The sequence below is a fragment of the Capsaspora owczarzaki genome (assembly GCF_000151315.2).
Source record: "Capsaspora owczarzaki ATCC 30864 unplaced genomic scaffold supercont2.14, whole genome shotgun sequence".
NCBI lineage: Eukaryota > Filasterea > Ministeriida > Capsasporidae > Capsaspora > Capsaspora owczarzaki.
The window spans coordinates 167,479-193,129 of record NW_011887305.1 but is presented as its reverse complement, the minus strand read 5'-3'; the positions used below and the strand labels follow the sequence as shown (position 1 = coordinate 193,129).

The window sequence follows — 25,651 nt, the reverse complement described above, 5'->3', positions numbered from 1 at the left end:
AAAGACCGTCTCCTGAGCCAGCAACGATCGTTCGTTGCACTTCTAAACCCACAAGACGGGATTGTTACAATGGATGCCCGCATGTATTCCTGAGCCATTCAGTCTGGTTGTTTACTTTGCTCCTGAGCCATTCAGTGTTCTTTGTTTGTGCTTTCGTATTGAATCCGGGTCAGTTCTCTTTTGTTTTTCCCTCTCCACATGGTTCCCATTCACCTGCCAGTCGGCATGAGAATGACTGCGCTTTTTCTGCTGCTGGTCGCTGCAATGATCTGCGCTGCGGACTCTGCATCGACTGGGAACAAGCGTAAGCATCCAGATCAATGATCACTCAGACTTCAATCATCCCTACTCCGCTCGCCCTTCCCCCGCCACGCTCCACAGCGCCCCCCCCCCTTCCCATTTGCCCTATGTGGCCTTCACTATGCTTTCTGTACTGCCACGATGGGTGAGAAGCGGTGCTATGCAGAACTGAGTCATCAGAGGCTGTCGGCGATCTTCAAAAAAACGGCTCAGGAACAGAGATGTTATTGTTTGTTCTATTCTGATTCTTGTTCTTTCCGCACCCGCCCCCCCCCCACGCGCCGTCCTCCCGCTTCAAATGGGAGCTTGACCCACTACCGCACAGCCAATTGGCAACAAAAACACAATGTGCCCGACAACAAACCAATTTCTGAAACCCGTCATGACTCATCCACTGAGCGACTCATCTCAACAACAGGTCGTCTCTCGCACGATGTCCTCCACTATGAACCGCTTTCGCTCGGCAACGCCGTTATGGCAAGTCACCAGAGCCGCTCGCGTCGATCTGCCGCAGACTCGCCCGATGCCGTGATTCCGCTCGAATTTGAAGCTTATGGGCGGTAGGTTGCATCGAAATGCCTCGATCGCATGGCATTGCCACACCAAATGCAAACCACTCACTTGTGCATGTTGTGCATGGATTGACAAAACCCAGCGCCTTCCGTGTCAAGCTGCAACCCAACACGGAACTCGTCCGCCCCACGGCTCGAGTCACTGTGCACTCTGAAGATGGCACGCAGGAGATGCCGATTGACTTGTCGATTGTGTTCAAGGGTTCTATTGAAGGTGAGACTTCCGACATGCAATGCCGCAGTGTCGCAAACAGTCGCCCAAACTACAAGTTGTGGACTCATTCTCTATACGATTCCCTCTCCGTGCCACAGGCCAAACCAACTCTGCGGTATACGCCACAGTTGTCGAGTCGGGCGACGTTGTTGCAACTCTGCGTGATACGGAGGGCGAAATGTACTACATCGAGCCCAGCCATCGCTACTTGCGTGAAGAAGCCCACGACTTTGACCATGTCATCTACCGTCTCTCAGATGCCGATTTGTCCGCCTTCGACCTTGCGTCCGAGGCAAAAGCAATGCGCAAACTCGAAGAGCGCATGATGAGCACTGGGCAGCCAGCTCGTGAACAGCGCGATCAGGCCACAACGTCGAAGCCGCGCTCCTTCCACGAAGCAGCAGGCCTCCGTCCCGCAAAGATGCGACGCACTGTTGGTCCAGCAATGTACTGCGGGCTGCATGTCGTTGCCGACGTCGACTTTTACAACGAGTACAAGGGCAGCCCGGCGTCCATCGCTCGTGTCACGACCAAAATCCTGAACTTGTTCAACGCTGAGCAGGCAATCTACAACAACCCACAGAATCAACTGATCGATCCCAACATCGTCAACTTTGGGGGCTTCCAGATCGAGCAGTTTACAGTGTACAAGGCTGCTACAGGCGTATTTGCAAACACACCCGCAGACGAATCAGATGAAGATTACCTGGCTCGCTTTAGCAAGATCGATTTGAGCAATCATTGTTTGGGAACACTGTTCACACATCGCGACTTTTCCGGGACGATTGGACTTGCGTACATGGCGGACCCGAAGGCAGCCGGCGGTATGGGCTGGCCACGTACAGAAGAAGGTTTGAGTCAGAACTCTGCATGGGTTACCACTGTGAGTTATGGAAATGCTATGAGTGCTGCAGTTTCGCAGATAACTCTTGCACACGAGCACGCACACAACCTCGGCTCGGATCATGATGAGTCCGCTGATTGCATTCCAGGCAATCTCGACGACAACTATATCATGTACCCGGTAGCATCGGCCGGTGACAAGGCGAACAACTGGTTATTCTCCTCATGCTCCAAAAAATCAATCAGTATCGTATTGGCTGAACGCTCTTCTGTCTTGAAGGTCAAGTCGCCAACATGCGGAAATCGTATCGTTGAAGCAGGCGAGCAGTGCGACTGTGGCTCCCTCAGTGTTTCCGAGTGTCAGGCTTACGATCCGTGCTGCAACCCTGGTTGCACACTGAAGAGCGGCGCGATGTGCTCAACCTTTGCGACACCATGCTGCACCGCGAGCTGCGTCAACCCTGGACGTTCTGACATCGTCTGCAGTGTCTCGGTCGATGGCTGCAAGACGGACGGAGTTTGTGACATCAACGTCCCCAACGGCTGTGGTGTGCAATACAATCGTGCTGCAGGCACCCAATGTGACTGCAAGGAGGATGGCACCAATTGCAACGGCCTGTGCTCTTCGTCAGGCGTATGCTCCCGGTCGCGCTGCGAACCACGCTTAGGATACAATGGTGAAGAGTGTATCAGTTCCGACCCAAAGGACTCGTGCACGCTTTACTGCTTGAACGCGGCTGGTACCGAATGCGTCAAGTTCACCGATGGTACCACGGCTACTCCGGTCTATCGGTCCCCGAACGATGTGTGCTACCTTCCCCAGGAGGTGCTTGGTTACTGCGACGGCTCCGGACACTGCCGCAAGGCAAACACGGACGATACGCCAGACCCCGAGAGCAACAGTGGCCCCAATGTTGGGGCTATCGTCGGTGGTGTCTTGGGCGGCCTTGCCTCGGTGGTCACCGTCATTGTTGCGATTGTGGTCTGCCGTCGCAAGAAGGCGTCGAGGGCGTCTTCCAGGAGCGAGGACGAATATGAGATGTTTGAGTAGAAGTAGCGTATGTCTCTGTGTGCGAAACGTGTGTGCTTGCTCTGGTCTGGAACAGCTTGTTGTGACTGCTTTGTTGGTCGAGACGTTTGAACAAAATAGCAACCAGATCAAAAAAAAGCAGCAGCACCATTGTTACAAAGCAGACAAAATCGTCGAGCATTCGGCATCTCTTTGTAATTGACAGACCAAACTCAAGGGGAGAGCTGGCGCGATTGGAACTGGCCCTCGTCGTACAGCTGCGCGCGCACTTGTCGCCCACCAAACCACCGATTGTTGAGCGCGAGCACTGCTGCATCAGCCTCTGTTCATCACAATACAAGAACGGGGTCGGGTGAGAGAACTGCTGAGCGACGAAAGAAGATTACCACCCCCTGCTCTACTTTTGGCGCCATCTCCGCTCGCGTACCTTCCAGTTGCGCAAACTGCACAAATATCGCCACGTCATTCTTGGAAGTGACATGCACCACCACACGTTCGACAGTGCCAAAGTTGGAGCATTCGCCACCAACTTCCTGCTCCAGCATGCTGTCAATCTCGTCTGCGTCGATCATGTTGAGCAGTGCGACAATGTGAGAGCTCTGTATCGAGGAAGGGGAGTACAGGGTACAGAAAACCATTTGAACAGTGAGTGAGTGACCAGAACCAATCACAAAGGACTCAAACAACAACACCAGCTGCATCTCACCGTCGTGCCACGCGCTAGTTTTTGCATCAACGCATAGACCTGATTGCCCTTGATGGATACATTCTCCTCGTCGCGAAGCGAAGCGCTGGACGCTTGCGTTTCCGACTGGAGTCTTCGCAGTTTGTCTTGCATGTCCTCGCCACTGGATGCTGGTGCCTGTGCATTGGTTGTTGGTGCTGCTGCTGCTGCTGCTGCTGCTGTGCTTTCTTGTCGAGCAGCAGTAATGCGCGCCGCTGCTGCTGCTGCTGCCTGCGCCGCAGCTGAAGCCAGTACGCCTATGACAGAATTGTTGCGCAAAGGTGGATCGGGTGAGACAAGAGTGCAAGACAAGTCCAAGCCTTCACTCGCAGAGCTGCAGATTGCAGCATTTCAGTCCAACCCAACAGCAACAAACAAAAAGAACAAACACCCAAGCAAGACCACCAAAAACACCAACTCACCATCATTGGCAGTCCGCCCAGCCAGCACGTTCGTTACTTGCGCAGATTGTGCAGTCGTCAGGCCTTGGATGTTGGACGGCGAGTGAGCGCCCTTGACAACGTGCAACAGCAAGCCGCCCAAATCCAGTCGGTTGAGCGCTGCGATTGCGTCTTTGGCCGTCTGCAAGCTTTCGAATTGGACATAGCCGCAGCCCTTGTGCCGCCCAGTCACCAAGTCGACCATCAAAATGCAGTAGGCAACGGGACCGAACGACTGGAAGACCTCGCGAATGTCCGACTCGCTGAGCTCGGGGTGAATGTTCGCGACAAAGACGTGCGGGAAGGTGGAGCCCTCCTTGCGCAGCTCCTCAATCAGCACTTGCATTGGCTGCGGAGCGTTCGGCGTGCCAAACTTGAGCTGGCGATCGCCAATCCGCGCGTGGTGCATCTGACTGAGCACAATGTCGCCAGACTCGGGATACTCGTACTCGACAAAGCCAAAGCCCTTGTGCCGCGTGGGTGCGACGGGATCGTTGACAAAGCTCACTGAGCGGATTGGGCCGCATTCGGACATGGCTGCGCGCACCTCCCGCTCGCCGGCCTCGAACGGGATGGAGCCAACGTACACGCGACCAATCAATGTGATGGCGCGCGTTCGCAGGGCAACCTGCTGCGCCTCGGCGTGCTGCTTCATCTTGGCAGCCTGCTCCTGCTGCAGCTGCTGTTGTCGCAGCAGATGCTGCTGTTGTGCGGCGTGGAACTGCACCGTGAGCTGCTGCGCAAACTGGCGCGCGCGCTCGAGTGCCTCGGCCTGGTCTGCAGAGAGATCCGCCTCGGCCAGCGGCAGGTGGTGACTACTTGAAGCGTTCTGAGCAGATGCGCTGTGATTGCTCGATGCGACTGCTGTCAGCGATGCGCTGGTTCCATTGGGTCCACTGACTCCACTGGGATTGACTGCAGCATCACTGCTTTGGTCCCACGCAGCGCGTTTCCTGCGTTGGCGCGTTGCTCCCGCGGTCTCAGTCTGCACTGCTGCACCATTGGCTGCGCTGTCTGTGCTTGGATTGCTTGTGGCATCGGCGGTCGTCGTCGTCGTCGTCGAGGCGGTCGTCTCGCTGCCGTCTCGTTGCGCGGCTGCGTCCCCGTTCGGCTCCAGAGCCAGAGCAAGAGCTCCATCGTGATCGTGATCCCCTTGATCGTCGTCCTCGCGCGGTCGCTTGGATCGCTGAACGCCCGTCGTCGCATCGTCAGCGCTGCTCATTTTGGAGCGCTGTTGTCTGAGAAGTTGCGAGATTTTGAGAAATGAGCAGAAGCCCCAAATATGGAAGTTGTCATGCATAATCTACACTATTATAATAATCTATCAAAAGTTAAGGACAACAAGACACGGTTTTCTAAGAAGAGCAAGGCTGCTCAGATCAATGCATGTGCGTGCAGATGTGCACTCAGAGATACCGGCCAATAAAGGCCATGATGCCGGCACCCACCCACATCGCAACAAACAGCGCAACGCGCCGTGCTCGAGAGGAGGCAGCGGCAAAATCACGAGGAAACTCGATCGCCAGCATTTGCGTAAAGCCGACGTATAACAGGATGCCGGCGCTCACAGCATCAAAGGTGCCCTGCACGAGGTTGGTCGTGACGCCGTTCTCATTGTAAGAGTTGACAATCCCGATGCCGATGGCGATACCAACTGGTGCCGACACCGAGTAAATGAACGCAAGCAGAAACTCGTTCAGCTTGGAAAAGTTGCACTCGACCAGCCGTGCACCAAGCGCAATGCCCTCGAAAAACTGGTGGAAGACAAGCGCGGGAATCAGCGTCTCCAAGTCGGTGACGGACGAGACACCAACGGTCAAGCCGATGATGACGGAATGCGCAGTCAACCCAAACTCGAGCACGTAAGCGCCGATCGTGCGTTCTGCCGAGCTGTTGCCAAGCAAACCACCGTGACTGTGGCCATGAGCGAACAGCAGCGAATCGGGCGTTGCAGTGGCAGTACAGCTGGAATTCTGTCCACGCTCGGGATCGCTGTCGGAGGCGCTGACCTGAACCATGCCCGGCTGCGAGGTTTCAGACTTGAGCGCAGTCTTCAGGTCGCGCATGCTGGCAAGTGTTTCAAACAAGTGCATCACGAGCGCGCCCAGCATTGCAAACAGCGGTGCGAATGTGTAGTCCTCTGCAAACGCGGCCGGCAAGCACGGGTTGCCAAGCGCCTCGTATGCGGGAGTGAGCAGGTGGATTAATGCCAGTGCGATGATAACGCCAGTGCCGACATGCTTGCCAATGGTGAACACAAACGGGCTTCGGAAGCAAATCCAAGTGGGATTGCGCTTGGCTAGGATTGGCAAAAGTGTGCCCATCATGCTTGTCACCAGGATGATAAAGATGGCAGCAATGTTGTACCGTTGGTCGTAGTCGTCGACCGACTCGAACGAGCACTCGTTGGTGTCGTTGGACATGTTTGCTGTTCAAGTCGGATCAATGGATTGCTTGGGTTTTGCTTTGTTTTTTGGTCAACTGTAGAAAACTGTGAAACTCTGAGTTGCGTGGTTTTTTCTGAGATGCAGCCAAAACAACCAGACAAACAGACAAACAAACCAGTAAGCAAGCAAGCAAAAGGGTCAGTATCTGATGAGTGAGGTGGACGTGTCTCTACGTTGTCCACCCATGGTCGGTTTGTGTCGGTGTGCATGATGGTCCAGAGGGGGGTCTAGAGGGAGGGGATCAACACGCTTTGCGGCTGTTCTTCCCACACACAGCGTCTGCAGCTTTGGTAATCCCATGTCACATGGCCAGAACTTGTTCGTTGCCGTGGCCTTTTTGACAGTCGTGTGGACAGTGTCGAGATTTGACCGAGTCGTGGATGCTTGTTTGGTCGCGACGTTGTGTGTGTGGCTGCGAAAGTGGGGGGTTGTGAAGCGGCGACTTACAATGATGCGATGTTGTGTCAAACTCAAGCCACAGAGTGACGCTTCAAGAAGTGATTCTGATGATGGGTGATGATTGATGGTTGCTGATGGTTGATGATGATGATTGACGATGAAGCAACTGAGAAAGCAAGACTGAAAGCGCGCCAAATCGAGCGGGTTTTGCTGCCTTTTTCCCATGTGTGCATCGGTCTCGCCTCGTTCCGTCGCACTCTGTCGCTCACTGTGGGGAAAGTGACTGGCTGGCTTGCCTTCCGTCTGTGGTCGAGGACATCCGAGGGGTCGCTGGGGCAATGATGGTGAACGGCACGGAGGGTTGAGTTTTGGTTTTGGTTCTCTCTCTCTCGTTCCTCGAACCCCCCCCCCTCCCCGACATTGCATCCTCGGTGTCACTGTCGCCGCTTGCAGGCCGACGTCCGTGGATCCAGATTGAGTGCGGCGTCATGTTCGGAGACACGAAGCGATGGAAGAGCGAAACTCACGAGGGTCGGATGTTGGACCAATCGCAGCGCAGCGCCAAACGAGCGAGTTCAAACACACACAAAAGCTCAATGCTGCGCAATGTTGCTCAATGTTGAACCAACCAAGCGAGACCTTGAAAATGTGCGTGACTTGCTTCTTGCTTGGTTTGATTGCAGGGATGCGCTGCCAATTCGACGGTCAACCCAAAAGCAAACCCCCGACTGTGCAACCGAGCATGCGAGCATGGCGTGGGAACGGCAGATTGTCAAAAAGAACGCCGATCATTGATGGATTGGAATATCATCACTGAACGGAATACATGGAACAACAACACTCAACTCGCACGACACCCGTAACCAACCCTACCCAGAGACATGGTGATCACTCAGGGTGGAAAACACGCCCTTGCGTGCCTCCTGCTCTTGCTGGAGTTGGCCGGCAATCCAGCGCGCCTCGTCCACAACAGCAGCTGGAAGCCCCGCAAGCTCAGCCACCTCAATGCCGTAGGAACGGAGCGCCACGCCCGGAACAATCTGATGGGTAAAGCTGGGCTGTCCCTCGGTCGAGTGAAGCACGCGCACCATGTGACAGGCCGCATTGCGGAGCAGCTGCGGGTGCTCCTGGCACCGTTGCGCGACTTCGAGAAAGTGCGTGGCAAACAGCATTCGGCACCGCGTTTTCGTGTGCAGATACGACAGCACCGCCCAGGACAGCGCAACGCCGTCCGTCGTGGACGTGCCGCGTCCAATCTCGTCCACAATCACAAACGAGCGGCTCGTCGCCTCGCGCAAAATGCGAGCCGTCTCGGACATTTCGACCATGAACGTCGACTTGTGCTTGACCAGGTTGTCAGAGGCGCCCACGCGCGTAAACAACCGATCCACAATGCCGATGGTAGCTGACAGCGCTGGAACGTGGCTGCCCATTTGCGCGAGGAGCACAATGAGGGCGTTCTGGCGCATAAAGGTCGACTTGCCACCCATGTTTGCGCCCGTGATAATCCAGCAGTGGGCAGCTCGCGTAGGGGCCGTGTTGTTTGGTGACGGAGCAGCTTGGACGCCGCGGGCAGGCTCGGCGACGGACATGACGCAGTCGTTGGGCGTAAAGCTCACTTGGTTGGCGGTTGCGGAATCCTTCATCTGCAGCGCATCGAGGACGGGGTGGAAGCCGCCACGAATGTCAAGCACACCGCTCGCGGAGACCAGTGTCGGGCGTGTCCAGTCGTATCGTTGGGCGGTGTGCGCGTGCGAGATGGCTACATCTATCTGCGAGATGGACTCGCTTGCGGCCGTGATCACGGCGATTTCGGCTTGGATCCTGCTGCAAATGTCTTGCCGCACCTGCTCCTGGGCTTGAAGCATTTCGTCGTCCATTTCAACATGCTGGCGGCGGAACTCTTGCAGTCGAGGAGAAGATAGGACACTGACGCGACCGCTCAGAGCGGGTCGCTTAACTCCGGGGTTGAGCCGAGCGTGGGGAGAGAAGGCGTCGCGCGGTGCTCGGGCACTGGTGCGCACAATGGTGAGATCTGGCGAACTCTTCAAAATGTCTGGAGTTGCAAACTCGCTGACAATCAGGCAGCCGTCGCGCGCGTCGACCAGCATGGCAGGTGTCATGCCGCGATCGATGGTCGAGTAGCCCTGGACGAGTTGGTTCAAGTCCTCAAGGTACGAGGCTCGCTTCGAGTGCAGTTCCTGGATGCGCTGCGACACCAAGACATAGCGGGGTCGCTCCTCGTCGTCAGGATCTTGCGGTTCATCCATGGCGAGATCGGCGTTGCCAGCAGCGACGGGCACGGCAGGGACTGCGGCGTTGGCTGGTGACGAGGCTTTCTTGCGCTTGCTTGAAGAGGATGATTTCTTTGTCGACGCGCCAGGCGCTGAGGTTGCAGACGTCGTAGCAGCAGCAGCAGCAAGCGATGCAGTCGCTGTCTCAGCCAGTCCAACGTACGTTGACAAATACTTGCACAGGGCTTGAACACGCGCATCCTCGAGCGGCTTGAGCAGCTCGGCGTCCAGCGTGGGACTATTGGGCAACGAAAACTGCTCACGAATGGTGGTCGCAACGCCCGCAGCAGCCGCGAGCGAGTCGATGAGGTCTGCAACGTGATTCGCAAACCGCCAGGTCTTCACGCCGTGCCGGAAAATGCTGCCCAGCGTGCGTGGAACATCCTTGATGCCGCCAAACGTGGATCGAACGCGGTTGCGACGCGGTTCGTCAAACATAAAGAAGGCAGTGTGGTCTTGCCGCTTGCGAATGAGCTCAATGTCGGTCAGGGGCTCCATGAGCGACCGTCGCAGCAATCGACCTCCCATCGACGTCTGTGTGTGCTTGATGGTCGCAAACAGAGTGGAGGAGGCGGCGTTGCCTGGAACCGGTTCAAACAGCTCCAGAGCCGCGCAGCTAACGGGATCCACTTGCATGGGTTGATGGTGTAGAGCGCGGTGCTGCGAGGGATCTTGGTCCAGGGCCGGGCGGTGGTGCAAACCAAGGAGCTTGATGCGGTGTGTCGGCATGGGGTATCTGGACTCGAGCCACGCAAGCATGCCATTGATGGCGTTGGCTTCCAGTGCAGTGACGGCTGGTACTGCAGCGGCCGCGTTCATGAACTGGTGCAACAGCGGAAGGTTGAGAATGTCCAGCTTGGACGCAGGCGACAAGAGTGGTTCGGGCTGGAATGGTTGTGCGCCATCCACTCTCTTGACGTCAAACAGCCTGTCGTGGTCGAAGGGTGGTGGCGGAGGCGCGTTCACCGAGACAGGAACGTCCTGGTCTCCGTAGACCTGGCGAACCAGATCTTTCAACGCTGCGTTCTCGACAACGAGCTCGACCGGCCGAAGCGACGATAGTAGCTCGGGCAGCCTGCTTGGCGAAATGCTTCCGGCGTAGAGCTCGGCAGTGGACAGATCGCTCCAGACAACGCCGATTCGATTGGATGTCGACGACGACGCTCCGTGCAAGTACACGACATTGTTTTCAGCATCGCTGTCGATGAGATCGATCTGGTTGCCGCGACTGATAATCCGCGTGACTGCACGGTATTTGAGACCCCCTTGCTCCAAGCCTTCAATCTCACAGACCTCAACCACAGTGAATCCAGCCTTGACGAGCTGGGCAATCCGATTGAGCGAGTTTGCCGCCGGGAATCCTGCAAACTTGAGGCCGTCTTTGGACGTGAGCTGTATGTTGAGCGTCGATGCTCCTGTCTCGGCGTCCTGTCCGTAGAGCTCGAAGAACTTGCCAAACTGGAAGAGGACAATCTGGTCTGGTTGCGAGTACCGGCTCTTGATGGTGTTGTAAACTTGCATGACTCCCAGCGAGCCAGGATTACTGGTGCTGCTAGTACTGGATGTTGTAGCAGGTCGTATCGGGGTTGAGGTCAGCGGGAAGGGTGCCGTCGTCGAGGGTGGGGCTTGAGTGGAGCCGCAACCCAGCGGGATGGGGACCTGGCCTGCAGTGCGCGCCCGGGTGCTTGTGCCAGTGTGGCTGAGGAGTGATGCAGTCATGGCAGCAGATGTGTGCAGCCATCGGCGGCTGGCTGGGCGCTGAGCTTGAGCTGTCTTGGCGAAGGCGGATTCGCATCGGTGCGCAGGCTCAGCGTGCAGCGCTCCACACGCCCGGGCGCCGCTGGCGGTTGGCGTAGATGTGCGAGTCGCAAGGCCATTGCTCGGGATCCGTGGCAGTGGTGGTCGCCCGTGACCCACGGCGCTGGCAAAGCGGAGCATTGCTGAGGCTTGGTTCGCGCGACTGAGAAGCACTTTGCAAAAGTTACTCCTGCAAGAACGACTGGTAGAATGACCGTTCCGGTTGAATAGGATGATCAGTACCGTACTTTGGTATCGTTGTACATGGAAGACGCGGGGAAGATGCGCGCGTTTCCAGGTGTCAGAGTGATCAACGTCGCCGTCAAATGCGTCAAGTTCGAGATGGACAGCGATCAGCCAAGTCCACTTGTCGCCGTCCCGATGGATGGAAAAGACTGGAAATATTACTGTTGAGTGTTTTTTGCCAAGGAGAGGACGGCATCGTGCAGTGGTAAGTTGGAGAACCGGTTTGAAAACCGCACGCGAGATTTGTGAAATGCCTGTTGAGGTGCTGCTGATCTTGTGACGATTTCTGGATCGTTTTAGTGAGCAGTTGATCGCGCACCACGTTGCTGCAGTTTCGTTGGTGGAACTCGGTTGCTTCACTCCGAGTCAGTCGGAGGCGGCACTTTTGCGTTTTTTGGTTGCTGGTTTATAATTTTTCGAAAAGTGAACTTGTGCCGCGAGAATTTTGAAATCGCAAAATCGATGACGAGAGGCCGCCAAACCACCGCCGCAAGCACAAACATGCATACGACGACCCGAGAAGACAGATAGCAAGGCGACGGCTGTGACTACGCAGTCAGATCAGAGCAATCATGCTACAAACAGGCACGGTTCTCAAATCTACGCGATTCTCGTCCATGCTAGAAGTCCGTCGCGGCTCTTTGACAAGGGGCAGCTGTTCATGTTGAACAACTGCTTCAGAAGACTCAAAGCGTTGCAGTGTGGGTGCTGAAATTCGCTTGAACCGGAACGGCGGCCTGGAATGACCAAAGTCCTCGGACGATGAGACTCGTTCGCCTTATTTTCGCCTGCGCTTGATCCTGCATCGCTTGAAGCGATTGGCTGTATTTTCATTCCATGCATTCGAGCGGATCAAAGCCGGCCAGAGGCTCAAAGCAGGAGTTGACTGTTTTGATTGAAAATCTCGTGCGAAAGGTCCACTTTTGCTCATCGCCGAATGACTACATACCAACCACGGATTTCAAAAGAGTCGAGGCGAGCAAAGTGGGGTATCGTGCTGGTGGTGCAGCAGCAGGAGGGCTTTTTCCCCCGATGTCAAAAACAATCAAAACACTCAGAACAAACACAACGCTGTTTATTTCTCTTTTTTCTTCCCTTTCCTTCCCTTTCCTTCTCTCCCGTTCTTCGTTTGCGCTTTTTCCTGTTTCTTGGATGTGGTCGCTCGTCATCACCGCCGCGCTTCTTCTGGCAGCCGCGGGTCGTGGCAGCGCTGACACGTGCGTGGCGACTGCCGGCTTCAATGCGCGGATGAGCAGCCCGATCAGCTTCTACAATGTGGCTCTGACGACCTGCGCCGACAGCGTCGACCCGTGCCCCGCTGGCTATACCTCGTGCGTGTACAAGGCACACAGTCCCCACGGCATCGAGCAGTACACACTCTACTGCACGCACTGCGTGAACATTACCAACCCTTGCTGCGAGGGCTCGGAGCGCCGGCCGTCGGATGAGTACAGCGGGCTCTGTCCCCTGTGCGCGCCGGTATGTTTGTTTGGTGTCGCAGCTGTGCGGTTGCGATGCGGATGAGTGTGTGTGTATGAGTGTGTGATTTGATGAGTGTGGAGGGAGAGGAGGTGGGGGGGGGAGAGGAGGGATGGCCGCTCGTCTCGTCTGCGTTGCTCAGCCCCTCGACTGTCACCCGACTGCACCACAGGTTCTCGAGTACTGCCCCGAGTTCGTCGAGAACGGTCGGATGGACGGCACCACACTCATTTGCGACGCAGGCTACCAGTGCAACGGGGAAAACACCAACGGCAGCAACTCTTGCATGTACGTGCAGTGCAGGCCGAACGGGACGATCAATCGCTCGTGTGTTCCCCGCCGCTGATATCCTCCGAGAGTCGGGCGCGGTTTGCCAGCTTGTTCCGCAAAGACCACAAACCCCTTTTTCGTTGTGGGGGCTTTCTACTTTGGCCGCAGTACTTGCCACTGTGTTCTTGCGTCAAGCTGTTGAATCTCGTGTTGGATTGGGCGGAACTGTCGATTTCGGTGCATCTGAGCGTTGCGGTGTTTGTACAGTGCTGCTAAAGTGACAAGAACTTTATGAGCAAGAATCAATCAGCGTGAATCAAGTTTGGAAAACACAGACGACGAAGCGCAAACGCAACCAAGGACTGTGCGGGTGGCAATCCGCCATGTAACAGAGTTCCGGGCATGGGGAAGTGCCATAGTGTCGCATAGTGCGAGCTCGAGGTTTGATGCCACTTGGCGTGTGCGCCGCCGCTTTGTCACATCCGAACCAAACGATGGAACGCCTTTCTCGCATCGAGTGCTCGCAACATGAAGCACAACGCAAACACCTCTTTGCGGGCTCTTCCACACACACACACACACTACTGTACCCGCCGTGTGATCTGATTCAGTCCCGATTATCTTTCACCAGAGTTTGTTTGGTGAGCGTGGTTTTGTTTCGTCCTATTTTGTCTGCCAACGTTGTTCTTTCGGTCTCTTTCGCTCTCGACCACCCTCGACTTGAGCTATTTCCACTGCTCTTCAACAAACCCTGCACTCAACAAGCTATTCACATCATCCGAGCGAGACAAAGCCGAGAACCGAAAAACAACGTCAAATCACGGTTCCGTGGACATTGAAGGGAGCAGCGTTGAGTGGGTTGAGTGGGTTCGCTTTTGTTGGTCTGCTCCGCTTTTCAGTCTTCGCTTTAGAGCGCTCTGCAATTCAGCAGCACTGCAGCTACAAGTCACTCAGTCACTCAGTCACTCGGTCACTCAGTCAATAGGGGAGGTGCTGCTCATTCTGGTTGTAGAGTGCGCAATGGCTCGACGGTGATTTGTCGGCGTTTTGGCGGTTTTTCTCTCGCTTTGTCGCCTCCATTCGCCCTCTTCACGCTTCCCTGGTTTTGTCCCCACCCCCCACCCGCTCTCCGGCCTCCAACACTCTTAACAGCACAATCCACAGTCACAATCACAATCACAGCAAAAGACCAAAAAGCAAAAAAAAAAAAAACCAGCGCGGGTGACTGAAGTCTTCCACCTGTCAATCTCAACACACTCAAATGTCAAATTCGAAAAACCCTAAAAACCCGAAAAAATTCGACTTTACTTTTTTCAATTTCTCATTCAATTCGGAAAATGCATTGTTCGAATGAATGAACGAATGAACGAATGAATGAACGAACGAATGAATGAATGGTCGACAAAACTCTGCTCGCTTTTGCAACAAAGCTCGCTTCAATGCGAAAAACTCATGTTTCAACATCCATCTCCACCAATCCTCCCTCTCCTACTGTACTGGACTGCACTTTGCTGCTGCATTTCGCTCACTTGTCTTCATTCCATGCACATTCTCAGATTCGCATATTTCTCAGACCCTCTTCAGACCATGCCCGCCGCAATGACCCCAGTCACACTCGCTCAGACAAGACGCACGCGCGCAATCCGCCTGGCTGCCGCTGCTGTCGCGGCTACCACCGCTGCAGGCCTCGCATTCACGACCACCTCCACAAAAGTAGCATACCCGACCACACCAAGATTGTCCACCGCTTTGCCGCAGCCGCAAATCACCCTCCAGACAAAATCAGTCCCAGCAACCCGAGCTGCTCCGAAACCGGCACAGCATTTGCTCGGCGGAACAGTCGGCGGCATCATGGGCATTGTGGCCTCGTATCCGTTCGATACAGTCAAGGTGCGCATCCAAACGCAGCCACCTGGCTCGGCATTGTACACGGGCATGGTCGATTGCTTCCGCAAAATCATCAAGAGCGAAGGTGTAAGTGAATGACTTTTGTTTGTGTGAGTTGGTTCCGATTTCGGATGTCGAGGACATGCAAACTCACATCCATGCTCCATCAGGCACTTGCACTGTACAGCGGCATGCTGTCCCCCGTCGTAGGCGTCGCAGGCGTCAAGGCAGTCGTTTTTGGCTCGTACGGCGGCATTTCGCAATGGCTTCTGGCGCGAAAGCAAGGCGTCGTGGCAGGTTCCGAGCAGCCACAGCAGCAGCAGCAGCCCGTCAAACTGTCTGGCTTTGAGAATGCGCTTGCCAGCTGCAGCGCTGGTCTCGTGGCGACAATTGTCGTCACGCCGGTCGAGCGCGTCAAGGTCTCGATGCAGGCCAGCGGCGGCAAGGCGTTCAAGTCCACTCTGGACTGCGTGCTCTCGCTTGTTCGCACCGCGGGCATCTCGGGCGGGCTTTTCAAGGGATTTGTCCCCACAGTACTGCGAGAGGTGCCCTCGTATGGCGCGTACTTTATCTCCTACGACATGGCCAAGCGCGCGTTCTGCCAACCAGGGCAAGACGTGTCCACCCTCAGCCCCGGCTTGCTTGCGCTTGCTGGCGGTATTGCAGGCGTCATGGCATGGGTGCCCATCTATCCGATCGATGTGATCAAGTCGCGCATTCAGGCGCAACCCAGCAGCGCTTTGGTTGCCGCATCGTCCGGCAGCTCCTCGCGACCCTACTCTGGCGTGGTTGACTGCGCCGTTCGCAGTTATCGAGCAGAGGGCCTCGGCGTATTCTTCCGCGGACTCACTCCAACCATCGCCCGTGCCTTCCCATGCCATGCCGCCGTCTTCCTCGGCTACGAGTTGACGCTGCGTTACACTGCACCATTGTTTGCATGATTGTGCTTTTGTTTTTGTCGTTTGTTTCGTGGTGTGCAGAGTTCTTTTCATTAACATATTTTTGATCGGTCACAAGCTTTGTTTCACTTTGCTCAGTCGTCTTTCGAGCTGGATTACTTTTCAGATTACCTCTTTTTCTCCTTTTCTCTTTCACTCCTTCGCTCTTCCAGCTCGTTCTGACTCGCACATCTCCACATCTTCTCGTTCGTCTCCGGTTGATCTGCCTGCGTCCGTTAGATCAACATCTCGCTGATTTTGATCAACCAATTTCAATCTCCTGCGAAAATCGATTCTGCGACGATTTTTTCACCAATTCTAAAACAAAAAAATGCCCGTTTCGCTTCAACTGCTGGTCACCGTCGCTTGGCTCGGCATGCTGCTGTGCATACCTCCCACTGCCGATGCTTGGCTGTGGCCGTTCGGCTCGAGCGCTGCACCGTCGGTTTCAGGTGAGCGACATGAGGTCATCATTCCCAAAAAGGAAACTGCTCTGTTTCGCGCCAAAAAAACATTCCTCGTGGCGCACTGATGACCGGCCATTCTGCAGAATTCTGGCACAATTTGGCTTGGAACAATTGACTTGCAGTTGTCACTCGAATGGAGCTCTAGCACTGACCATTTTTATTTGACCGTTGTTGATTGATTGCAGGTGCTCCACGACGCCTCCACCCGGACATTGATGAATTTGACGCGAATCGCGCCGTGACGTTCGAGCTGATGCCTGCCGAACTCGCTGAGAACAACGACATGAACTCGGCAGACGTACTGCGCCTCGTGCTGGATGCTTGCCACGAGCGAGTCATTTCAGATTTGCGGCAGCGGTGCAGCGACATGGACGAAGAAAGCATGTCGCGCGTTGCCGTCCAGCTCTACAACTGTCAAGCCGTTCGCGAGCAGCGCCAGACCTATCCTTGCACGAATGAGATGGTAGGTCGTAGTTGAGTGTCTGTGGGAAGGCACTTGGCGGGTTGTAATTTGTATTGTTTTCTCTCGTGCTGACCCATCAATTTATGCTTGCCCCTCTTCCTGCAGCGCTTGGCCGATTGTACTCGTGACATGGACGCCACGACATGGAATACGTACCACATTATCAGCAACCGAGCACGCCAAGTCTGCTTCTCCGTTCAAAGCCAATTGTACCGCCGCCAAACTGAGCAGACCATCAACAAGCTCAGCCGTTCTGCTGGCGAGCAGCTCCGATCGCTGCGTGGGCTCCGCGACGAGCAGCAAGCTCTTTGGAAGAACACCAAATCCGCAGTGGATGAGCTTCAACAGGGCCAAGTGCAATTGAGCGAGGGCCAGCAACTCATGCTCGACAAGCAACTCCGTCTTCTTGACGAGCAGCGGCAGCTTGGAGACTCGCTCGATGCCAACATTAAAATGCTCGAGCGAGGCCAGCAAGAGCTGCAACGAATGAGCGAGTCCATTTCTGTTGCTATCGGTACGCACGTTGAATCTGCAAACAATGATGGCTGTGCTGCTTGGCTTGCTCGATGATTCACTTTTTTGGTGCACAATCCGCACGAACTTGGATAGGAGACACATCGCGGCAACTGCGAGCGCACCACCAGGACGCACAAAGCCGTTTCAGCCAAGTCATGTCTGAAATCGATCACATCCACATGAACGCAGGCGAACTGTGGACCAAGATCGAAGACGCAAGGCAACAGATTGCCCTGCACCGTTCGGAGGCCGAGGGGTACTATCACTCCACGTTGAGCGATTTGGGCCGCATCAATTCCACCATCCGCTTTCTGGCCGATGTGTTTAGTGTGCGCATGGACTGGTTGGGCCACGAAGTGACGGACAGCAACACCCAACTGCGGACGATTTCCACCCTAGTGTTCCACGCCCTGTACCTGCTCGTTGTTGGTGTGGTCGTGTCCTTTTTGCGGGTTCCCCAGCTGTACCGCGTCACTCTGCTCCTCTCCTTGCTATCGAACGTGAGCGCTCAAGTCTGGCTTGGATCGTCTCTGAGTCTGCCACACCTCACAATCGTCGTGGTATCCTTGATGACTGGTATGTCATAATGTTGCATGTCGTGCTGAACGATAGCGTGTTTGTTGAATCTGAACGAACTTTCGCGGTTCTCACACTCGCTGCCGTTGTACTGTTCAGGCTTGCTCTGTCTCGACGTTCGCCGTCTCAAAGCTCAAGCATCTCATCAAGCGCCTTCGCCCACAACAGCTACAGGGCGGTATGGACTCGAACGGCGGGTACCGACAACTCGGGCAAGATTCACCGCCGCAACCGATTCCACAGGCTTTGTCGACATTGAAGGCGACGACGAAGACGAATCCCGGCATGAAAAGACTTCGTGCATCAAAGCAGTCCTCGGGCGACCCGAAGCCGGGGCTGCGCGCCGTTGTGTCGCACTCACTCCCATGGGCAGCGACGTGTGCTCGCGCAAGATTTCCGACGGTGCCGATCCCCGTCGCTCGCACTGTCGTCTGCATTCACCTGAATAGCAGGCGCGCTCGTTCTTGTCATTGTTGTTGTTGTTGTTGTTTTCAGATTGTGTAGGTGTGGAATGGCTTTATTGAGACGCAAAATTCAAGCAACCAGAATACAGCATTCCACACAAAATTCTATCTGCTCGCAGAATGCTGTGCTGGCTTTCCAACTCTCAACGTGATCTATTCGTTGCAGTTTTTCCACTGAATCGACTTGTTCTGTTTTTGTTTGTTCAAGCAACAGTTTATTTTTTGATTCTTTTCATTCGGCTCATTTATTTCTCATGAAAACTGCAAACGATCGCTTGTACCGCTTGATGTCGAACGCTCTAGTGCTTCCTGAATAACGATGCCATCGATTTGTAGTTGAATTGCGGGAACGGGTCGGTGACTGACTGTAGACGTGCACAGAACCATGCCGTCGTTTCAGAATATGACCCCGAAACAACTCGAGGTGTATTATCAAGTTGTAGCAGTCAAGAGTGACCGGCTCGGGTAAGAGAAACACAGTGGTGACAGTTGAAGCACGATTGTGTGGAACGCGTGAGTTGACACAAACCATGGTACAGCTTGAATGGGAGTAAAATTGGCGATGAAGGAGCACAGGTTATTGCCAAGTTCCTCAAAAAGAACACGACGCCAAAGGAGCTCTAGTAAGCTGGCCCACAGTTTATGATGTGGAGAGCAATGAATTCAGCGTTGCGCACCGAGAGTGCTCACTTGATGCGGCGTACAGTCTGAGACAGAACCAGATCACCGATGCGGGAGTGCAGGCCATTGCCAAGGCGCTCAAAGTGAACACAAGCGTGCAGTGGCTCATGTGAGTCATCCTGATGTTTGACCCCAAAGTCGCAGGGGACGTTTTAAAGTGCTCACAGATCGATGGGATGGGCAGTCTGAACCAGAATCAGATTAGCGACATTGGCGCAAAGGCGCTCGCCGAGGCACTGAAAGTGAACAAGACTCTGACGTTCCTTGGGTGGGTGTGATGCTGATTCCGTGAATGTGACCTCAAAGGGGTTTTGAACTTTCATTCATGCCATTGACTGACGACGCAATCAATACCAAACTGTAGGTTAGAAGAAAACTTGCTGACCAAAGCTGGAATCGCTGCACTTCGACATTCTGGCAATGCCACTTGTAAATTAGAGTAAGCCTTTGGCGCGTTGTTTGAATTCTTGCTCGAAGCAAACCCAGCAGAACAAGGATTCACCGTGCTTGCTTTTTGACCAATCCACTGCAGGCATTTCTACTGTGGTCGGCTTGACAACCAACGCGTCCCAGCCCCTGCCGACCTGAAGCAGATGGAAGAACGAGCTGAGGCAAGTGCCAATGCCCGATCTGCAGTCGACCTTGCTGATAAGAATCAGAAACTGCGATCCAAACTGGAAGCCAGAGACCGTGAACTTCAAGAATCGCGTTCCGAGCTCGCTACCAACGAGCTCAAGCTACAACAGCTGCAATCCTATCTCACGTCAGCTCTTGATCGGATTGTCGTACTCGAGTGCAACCAACTACCTGTTGGAGCTTCTCCGAACTTTGATGGACCCATCCCGCAAATTCCTCTGGCAACTCTGTTCGCCGCCGCGAACAATTTTGCTGATCCTCCGCTCGGCGAAGGGGCATTTGGTCGGGTGTACAGCGGTTTCATCCCTGGACCTCGTATTGCCATCAAGAGGCTTTCTGCCGAGTCCAAGCAAGGCAAGGACGAATTCAAGTCGGAACTGGACTCTCTGTCGAAATTCCGCCATCCCAACATTATTGCCATCCTGTCCTTTGCCGAAGAGGGCGATGAGCGATGCCTGGTCTACGAGTTCATGTCCAATGGCTCTGTTCGCGATCGTCTCAGTCGCAAGAATGGCACGCCTCCGTTGACCTGGGCGCAGCGATATCGCATTGCAACTGACGTTGCTCGAGGCATGCACTACGTCCAGACAGCCTTCCCTGATCATGCGCTATTTCACCTCGACCTCAAGACCTCCAATGTACTGCTTGATGCCCATTTCAATGCGAAAGTGTCTGATTTTGGGCTTGTTCGTGTCGCGCAGCACCTCGACGATGTGAGCTACCTTCGCACCCAAAATCGCCAAGGGACCACCGCTTACATGTGCCCTGACTTACTCGAGGAAGGCCGCATTACAATCAAGACAGACGTCTATGCCTTTGGCATGATTCTGCTCGAGTTGGTGACTGGAATGAAGGCGGCGGCCAAACTGAAGAGTGACTCTCGCAAGGCTCTCAAAGCCGATAAGTTTGTTGGTCTGGTTGACTCGACGATCAAAGAGGATGGACAAGGGATCAAGGAGGTTGTTAGTCTCGCACTCGAATGTCTCGATGAAGCAGCCAACGATCGCCCATCCTTTGGTGGCCTCCTTGCGACTTTGGATGCTTAGGGGCGGGGGGTCTGAGATTTCGAGCGGTCAGGTTCACGGTTCAAGTTCATTTTTTTTCTCGCTTTTCTGCGTGCGATCGTCTCGACCACAAAACCATGCACACGTTGGTTTCAATAATTGAATCGCACTAGTGCATTTCTTGAAGCTGTATGACTTGGGAGGGGGCGCAGAGGCAACCAACAACAGTTTCCAATTGCAAATCTTCAGTACAAAATTTTCCAATGCCAAAACACCAGCTATGCAATGATGCAGCCACCGCCACCGCCATTGCTGCCACCGCGGTTGCCACTGCTCGTGCTGGCGTTCGATTGCCTGGGCTGTCCACCTGCCGAGCTTGAGCTGCCTCGGCTGGCCTTGAGCAGCGCGGGTGTGCGGTCAACGCAGACATTGCAGTACGCCTTGTTAGAAACGACCTGTCCGTCCCCATCCAGCCCACACACACACACACACACACACACGCACATACACACACGGACGTATGCAACCTGTGAGTATCGAGAATCACACTGGGCAAAAGGGGGCACTCAAAAACCGACCCTCGCCTTTCCATACTAAGCCATTCCAATGCCGCAAACACCAAACGCAAGACCCTCACCTTGTACTCGTTGGCGAGCTGCTTGCCGCACTTCTTGCAGACAAAGCACTTGGGATGCCACGTCTTGCCCATGGCCTCCTTCTGTCCGCTCGCGACGGGTCCTGAGCATGCCGGGCAGTTGATTCCCATTCTGTCTGCGGTTTGGTTGTTTGAGCAGTCGGTTGAGAAGTGAGAAGTGGCTTTCCTGCTCAGAGAACAAAACAAGGACTGACTAGCTAGCTGAGCAATAACACTTAGCATTGATGAACGTTCGATTGACATCTTCATTGATCGACCCCCTGTGAACCGTCTCATCGAATCCAACAACGCGATTCTCTCAATGACGGCGATTCTTCCAAATTGTTGAACGCGATTCTTTCAATGTCATTGTTCAACTTGGTTCCGAGTTTTCGTTCATTCATCATTCGTACTCATACTGTACTGAGCTCAGTCTTTGTGTTTTGAGCGTTCTTGTTGCAAAATCACCAGTCATGGAAGCGAGCGACACGACTCGGTTGCTCGGGTCCAGCAGCAGTTCTTCGTACACCCATAGCAGCAATGATCTGACATCGTCGTTGATATCCACTAGCACCAGCAATATCAGCAGCACCAATAGCAGCAGCAGCAACAGCAGCAGCCTGTCGCACACAACGCGACCAAAGAAGGCGACGCTGCTGTCGGCGTACACAAATCTGGCGACCGCGGCTGTCGGAGTTGGGATTTTGTCGTATCCGTACGCGTTCGACGCCGCGGGAGTGCTCATGATTGTGCTTCTGACGCTGGTGTTTATCGTCGTCAACGGATACACCCTGCAAGTGCTTGCTGACTTTGCGCAGCGGCACCAGGCCAAGCTGACGCTGTACTCGTACGAAGAGCTCGTCCAGGTCGTCCTGGGCCGCCGAGCCTACCTCGTCGCCGTCGCCGTGCTCTTCTTCAACGTCATTGGCTCCTGCACGGGCTTCCTCATTGTTGTCTGCGATCTCGCCGTCCCCGTCCTCGCCAAGTGGATTGACCCGGACTCGTTCCTCGCCTCGCGCACGTTCGTCATGCTCGTGTTTGGCCTCTGCGTCGTCTTCCCGCTCTCCCTCCTCGGCGACTTCCACTCGCTCGCGTTCTCGAGCTTCATCGCCGTCGCTTCCGTGCTGGCCGTCGCTGGCGTCGTCGTTTACAGGTACAAAACGAAAAGATTTGTGTTGTCAGATTTTGTCCGAATTGGTTTCGAAACAATCTCGAGCGAATGAGATTTCAAGGCGATGGGTCAACTTCCCCTCGGATTGCATGGTCTGGGAAAAATAAAATACCAAGCACAAGTTGCTTGGTCGGAGAAAAAAAAACAAACTCAAAGAACTTGGATTCGTTTTTTCCCACCATCCGTCGCTTGAGAGTTTGACATGACTTGACAGATTGGTCTCACTTGGTGCAACTTGACGCTCATTCAACAAAACACAGAGGATCGTCGTATATTGCTGATCATGGCTCGAGCGCCTTCGATGGAGATCGCGTGTTCCTGGTACAAAACAGCTTTTCCATTGTTCTGGCAGTCCCGCTGTGCATTTTCGCGCTGGGCTGCCATTTGCAAGTCGTTCCGCTCTATGGAGAAATGTCCCCGTCCGTGCAGCCTCGATTTCCCATCGTAGTGGTCGGCACAGTCACCTCCTGTGGATTCCTGTACCTCCTCACTGGCCTTTTCGGATATGTCGAGTGGACCTCGAGCGTGAAGAGTGACGTTCTGACCAACTATGATATTGGCGACACTGTGGTGAGTGTCGTTGCTCTTTGTGAAGAGTGTGCTTCGTGTTGCGATCGAGAGGCAGAGCTCGAGAGGAGCACAGCAGAACCCTGTCCTTTTGCTTGTTTGTAACGCTCACGGCGGGGATTTGTTGGCAGATCGACGTTGCCAAGCTGCTCATGGGGCTGCACATCACCCTGGCATACCCAGTCGCCCTGTTTCCTGGTCGCAAGGCGCTCGACCTGCTGATTGTCAACTGGACCAAGGGCCGAGTTGAACCGACGCTGCGGCGCACCATGGTGCAAAACTTTTTCATTGTGTTGGTGACGGGCCTGTTTGCCGTCCTCGTTCCGCAGGTCGACATGGTGTTTGGCTTTGTTGGCTCCACGTCTGCAGTCATCCTAGACTATGGGTTCCCTGCCCTCATGCTTCTCCAGCGCGCGCGAGAAGTGGCTGACGAAGGGTTTTTTACCAAGCCCTCGCAGCCCACCACCAATTCCAGTGGCCACTATCCTGCCTCTCCTGTCGACGGTCGGAGCGATGGCTACAATGAAAAGGCAGCGCTCCTGTCGGGCCACCAGGGTGCTCCCCGGACCCGCGGCGCGTCCAAGCTCTACCTGTTTTCGTCCGCCTTTGTGGTTGACAATGAGTCAGCCGACGGCCAGACCTCCTGGTATCGCGACGACTGGTACCAGGCTGACGGGGCCAAGGCGCGTGCCAAATGGGTGTGGCGGGAGCGACTGATTGGCCGTGCGCTTGTCGGCATGTCCGTGCTCGTTGCTCTTGTCGGCACTGGTGTCAATCTGTACCAAGACATTACCGGGTGATGGGAGGCTCATGGATTGCTGCGTGTATGGTTTTGTGGTAGTGCTTTTTGTGTGTGATTCTTTGATTCCGCTGTCCCGTGTCTGACTATATTGCTTGATACGAAACTCTTCCAATGTAAACATCCATCCGAATTGCTCTGGCTTTCCCGCCCCCCCCCCCGCCTCCCTTATTCTTCACTTCAACCTCAAATGCCCGATACTTTTTTTGCATCCATTCCAGCACGCTTCTTCCGCCGCAGCTCAGTTCTCTTGATGAGGTCGTTCAACAATCAAACAACTCTTTTCGACCATCGTCCGTCCTTCCTTCGGTTTTTTTTCCCGCTCGTTCGTTCCAATCGTCGATCCTTTTTTTTCCTCTCCCTTTCTCTTTGCAATCATCATCATCGTTCTTTCTAACTGTCATTTTGAAACAAGAAACATCCTTTTTTTTTTTTTTTTCCTTTTTTCTTCTTCATGTTTATTCTTTTTTTTTTTTTTCTTTTCTATTTGTTTGTTTGTTTTTGCTTCTTTTTCTTGTTTTTTTTTTCCCCCCGCTTTTTGTTTGTTTCTTCTTCACTTCTTCTTCTTCGCTTCATCTTCTTCTTCTTCGCTTCTTCTTCTTTGCTTCTTCTTCCCTTCTTTTGCTTCCCTTCTTTTGCTTCAAGCCTGACCTCTTCCTGCCTGACCTCTTCTCTCCCCTTCGCTCCTCTGGCGTCACTTTCGTTTGTCAACCGCAAGTGGTTCTCTCTCTCTCTTTCTCTCTCAAAGTCCTTCTGTTGGACGACACTCACACTCACACGCTCACACTCACACACGTTCGACTGCTCAACCATGACGACATCGAGTGCACTGCCTCGGTGCAGGACGAGAACCGCTCAGCTTGCCTGCGCCATGGCCTTCGCCCTCGTCTTCGTCTTGCTGCCGTCCAGCGCGATCGCTGCGCCACTCTACGCACCCGCTGGCTATGGCGGAGTCCCGCTGCACCTGTCGTCGAGGTCACTCAAGGACCCCGCGTGTGGCGGGCTCGTCATTGTGGAGATTCTGTACAACCCGCTCAAGGACACTGCCGCTCAAGAGTGGATTAAAATCATCAACATTGGTGACGAGACTGTCTCGCTCGCTGGCTGGGAGCTCACCACGGCCAACGGCGCGTCAACCATCCCGTCATCGTCAACACTGACTGTCAAGCCTCAGGCGTGCGTCATCTTTGGCGGATCGCAAAACCCGTCGCTGAACAACCATGTGCTGGTCGACTGGGCGTGGAGTGCCGGTCTCTCGCTGGGCAACACCAAGGACACGGTCACGCTGTTCAACCCGTCCAAGACCATGTGCAATACGGTCGACTACTATGCGGCTGGTCATGGATGGCCGGCGGTCGTTTCACACGCATCGCTCGTCCTGACCGACAAGTACCTGGACAACAACAATGGAAGCTACTGGATGTACGCCACCACCACCTGGCCCGAGTCCAACGGTGTGAAGGGCGAACCCAACTTTTGCCCTTACGATCGGGTAAGTGTATTGAGCGGTTTTTGCGCTGGCGGCGGTATTGTTGTTTGTTTGTTGAAACGTCTGTCTGCGTTGTTTGCATTTCTAACTCGTTGTTGTTGTTGTTGTTGTTGTTGTTGTTGTTGTTGTTGTTGTTGTTGTTGTTGTTGTTGTTGTTGTTGTTGTTGTTGTTGTTGTTGTTGTTGTTGTTGTTGTTGTTGTTGTTGTTGTTGTTGTTGTTGTTGTTGTTGTTGTTGTTGTTGTTGTTGTTGTTGTTGTTGTTGTTGCTGCTGCTGCTGCTGTTGTTGTTGTTGTTGTTGTTGTT

General features: G+C 54.4%; 11 protein-coding genes across 11 annotated transcripts; 7 read left to right on the top strand and 4 right to left on the bottom strand.

The window, feature by feature from the left end:
* The first annotated feature begins 101 nt into the window (after window positions 1-101).
* Window positions 102-3,098, top strand: CAOG_07524 (hypothetical protein). The gene is made up of 4 exons (XM_004343348.2): window positions 102-304; window positions 719-860; window positions 956-1,086; window positions 1,185-3,098. Exons 1-4 carry the CDS (start codon window positions 199-201, stop codon window positions 2,978-2,980), a joined length of 2,175 nt encoding a protein of 724 aa, XP_004343398.1. The 5' UTR covers window positions 102-198; the 3' UTR covers window positions 2,981-3,098.
* Window positions 2,995-5,374, bottom strand: CAOG_07523 (hypothetical protein). Its single transcript, XM_004343347.2, has 4 exons — window positions 4,106-5,374; window positions 3,666-3,940; window positions 3,387-3,558; window positions 2,995-3,281 (listed from the first exon to the last, which is right to left on the bottom strand). Exons 1-4 carry the CDS (start codon window positions 5,343-5,345, stop codon window positions 3,172-3,174), a joined length of 1,797 nt encoding a protein of 598 aa, XP_004343397.1. The 5' UTR covers window positions 5,346-5,374; the 3' UTR covers window positions 2,995-3,171.
* A 43-nt stretch (window positions 5,375-5,417) lies between these two features.
* CAOG_07522 (ZIP zinc transporter) lies at window positions 5,418-6,546 on the bottom strand (the record flags this gene model as incomplete). Its single annotated transcript, XM_004343346.2, has 1 exon — window positions 5,418-6,546. The coding sequence occupies one exon, from the start codon at window positions 6,544-6,546 to the stop codon at window positions 5,530-5,532; it is 1,017 nt and encodes a 338-aa protein (XP_004343396.1). The 3' UTR covers window positions 5,418-5,529.
* Window positions 6,547-7,838: 1,292 nt separating this feature from the next.
* CAOG_07521 (mismatch repair ATPase) lies at window positions 7,839-11,254 on the bottom strand (the record flags this gene model as incomplete). Its single annotated transcript, XM_004343345.2, has 1 exon — window positions 7,839-11,254. The coding sequence occupies exon 1, from the start codon at window positions 11,199-11,201 to the stop codon at window positions 7,839-7,841; it is 3,363 nt and encodes a 1,120-aa protein (XP_004343395.1). The 5' UTR covers window positions 11,202-11,254.
* Window positions 11,255-12,369: 1,115 nt separating this feature from the next.
* CAOG_07520 (hypothetical protein) lies at window positions 12,370-13,438 on the top strand. The gene is made up of 2 exons (XM_004343344.2): window positions 12,370-12,785; window positions 12,958-13,438. Exons 1-2 carry the CDS (start codon window positions 12,459-12,461, stop codon window positions 13,129-13,131), a joined length of 501 nt encoding a protein of 166 aa, XP_004343394.1. The 5' UTR covers window positions 12,370-12,458; the 3' UTR covers window positions 13,132-13,438.
* Window positions 13,439-14,654: 1,216 nt separating this feature from the next.
* CAOG_07519 (solute carrier family 25) lies at window positions 14,655-15,901 on the top strand (the record flags this gene model as incomplete). Its single annotated transcript, XM_004343343.2, has 2 exons — window positions 14,655-15,029; window positions 15,113-15,901. The coding sequence occupies 2 exons, from the start codon at window positions 14,655-14,657 to the stop codon at window positions 15,881-15,883; spliced, it is 1,146 nt and encodes a 381-aa protein (XP_004343393.1). The 3' UTR covers window positions 15,884-15,901.
* Window positions 15,902-15,980: 79 nt separating this feature from the next.
* CAOG_07518 (hypothetical protein) lies at window positions 15,981-18,580 on the top strand. The gene is made up of 5 exons (XM_004343342.2): window positions 15,981-16,332; window positions 16,533-16,810; window positions 16,916-17,324; window positions 17,420-17,902; window positions 18,002-18,580. Exons 1-5 carry the CDS (start codon window positions 16,212-16,214, stop codon window positions 18,349-18,351), a joined length of 1,641 nt encoding a protein of 546 aa, XP_004343392.2. The 5' UTR covers window positions 15,981-16,211; the 3' UTR covers window positions 18,352-18,580.
* Window positions 18,581-19,169: 589 nt separating this feature from the next.
* CAOG_07517 (hypothetical protein) lies at window positions 19,170-20,729 on the top strand (the record flags this gene model as incomplete). Its single annotated transcript, XM_004343341.1, has 2 exons — window positions 19,170-19,315; window positions 19,580-20,729. 2 exons carry the CDS (start codon window positions 19,170-19,172, stop codon window positions 20,727-20,729), a joined length of 1,296 nt encoding a protein of 431 aa, XP_004343391.1.
* A 123-nt stretch (window positions 20,730-20,852) lies between these two features.
* CAOG_07516 (hypothetical protein) lies at window positions 20,853-21,521 on the bottom strand. Its single transcript, XM_004343340.2, has 2 exons — window positions 21,325-21,521; window positions 20,853-21,142 (listed from the first exon to the last, which is right to left on the bottom strand). The coding sequence occupies exons 1-2, from the start codon at window positions 21,451-21,453 to the stop codon at window positions 20,966-20,968; spliced, it is 306 nt and encodes a 101-aa protein (XP_004343390.1). The 5' UTR covers window positions 21,454-21,521; the 3' UTR covers window positions 20,853-20,965.
* Window positions 21,522-21,710: 189 nt separating this feature from the next.
* Window positions 21,711-23,991, top strand: CAOG_07515 (hypothetical protein). The gene is made up of 3 exons (XM_004343339.2): window positions 21,711-22,474; window positions 22,753-23,062; window positions 23,191-23,991. Exons 1-3 carry the CDS (start codon window positions 21,795-21,797, stop codon window positions 23,857-23,859), a joined length of 1,659 nt encoding a protein of 552 aa, XP_004343389.1. The 5' UTR covers window positions 21,711-21,794; the 3' UTR covers window positions 23,860-23,991.
* Window positions 23,992-24,729: 738 nt separating this feature from the next.
* CAOG_07514 (hypothetical protein) lies at window positions 24,730-25,354 on the top strand (the record flags this gene model as incomplete). Its single annotated transcript, XM_004343338.1, has 2 exons — window positions 24,730-25,247; window positions 25,321-25,354. 2 exons carry the CDS (start codon window positions 24,730-24,732, stop codon window positions 25,352-25,354), a joined length of 552 nt encoding a protein of 183 aa, XP_004343388.1.
* Between the last annotated feature and the right edge of the window lie 297 nt (window positions 25,355-25,651).

Bases quoted from the DNA above. Each gene is read 5' to 3' on its own strand.
- CAOG_07524 (XM_004343348.2), top strand. From the start codon at position 199: ATGGTTCCCATTCACCTGCCAGTCGGCATGAGAATGACTGCGCTTTTT. The intron at 861-955 runs GTAGGTTGCATC...GACAAAACCCAG, and splicing joins GAATTTGAAGCTTATGGGCG to CGCCTTCCGTGTCAAGCTGC. The intron at 1,087-1,184 runs GTGAGACTTCCG...TCCGTGCCACAG, and splicing joins GTTCAAGGGTTCTATTGAAG to GCCAAACCAACTCTGCGGTA.
- CAOG_07523 (XM_004343347.2), bottom strand. From the start codon at position 5,345: ATGAGCAGCGCTGACGATGCGACGACGGGCGTTCAGCGATCCAAGCGA. The intron at 3,941-4,105 runs GTGAGTTGGTGT...ATTCTGTCATAG, and splicing joins TGGGCGGACTGCCAATGATG to GCGTACTGGCTTCAGCTGCG. The intron at 3,282-3,386 runs GTACGCGAGCGG...TGTGATGAACAG, and splicing joins GCAGTTTGCGCAACTGGAAG to AGGCTGATGCAGCAGTGCTC.
- CAOG_07520 (XM_004343344.2), top strand. From the start codon at position 12,459: ATGTGGTCGCTCGTCATCACCGCCGCGCTTCTTCTGGCAGCCGCGGGT. The intron at 12,786-12,957 runs GTATGTTTGTTT...ACTGCACCACAG, and splicing joins TCTGTCCCCTGTGCGCGCCG to GTTCTCGAGTACTGCCCCGA.
- CAOG_07518 (XM_004343342.2), top strand. From the start codon at position 16,212: ATGCCCGTTTCGCTTCAACTGCTGGTCACCGTCGCTTGGCTCGGCATG. The intron at 16,333-16,532 runs GTGAGCGACATG...GATTGATTGCAG, and splicing joins CGCTGCACCGTCGGTTTCAG to GTGCTCCACGACGCCTCCAC. The intron at 16,811-16,915 runs GTAGGTCGTAGT...CTCTTCCTGCAG, and splicing joins ATCCTTGCACGAATGAGATG to CGCTTGGCCGATTGTACTCG.
- CAOG_07516 (XM_004343340.2), bottom strand. From the start codon at position 21,453: ATGGGAATCAACTGCCCGGCATGCTCAGGACCCGTCGCGAGCGGACAG. The intron at 21,143-21,324 runs GTGAGGGTCTTG...GGGGACGGACAG, and splicing joins AGCTCGCCAACGAGTACAAG to GTCGTTTCTAACAAGGCGTA.
- CAOG_07515 (XM_004343339.2), top strand. From the start codon at position 21,795: ATGGAAGCGAGCGACACGACTCGGTTGCTCGGGTCCAGCAGCAGTTCT. The intron at 22,475-22,752 runs GTACAAAACGAA...AACAAAACACAG, and splicing joins GCTGGCGTCGTCGTTTACAG to AGGATCGTCGTATATTGCTG. The intron at 23,063-23,190 runs GTGAGTGTCGTT...ATTTGTTGGCAG, and splicing joins ATGATATTGGCGACACTGTG to ATCGACGTTGCCAAGCTGCT.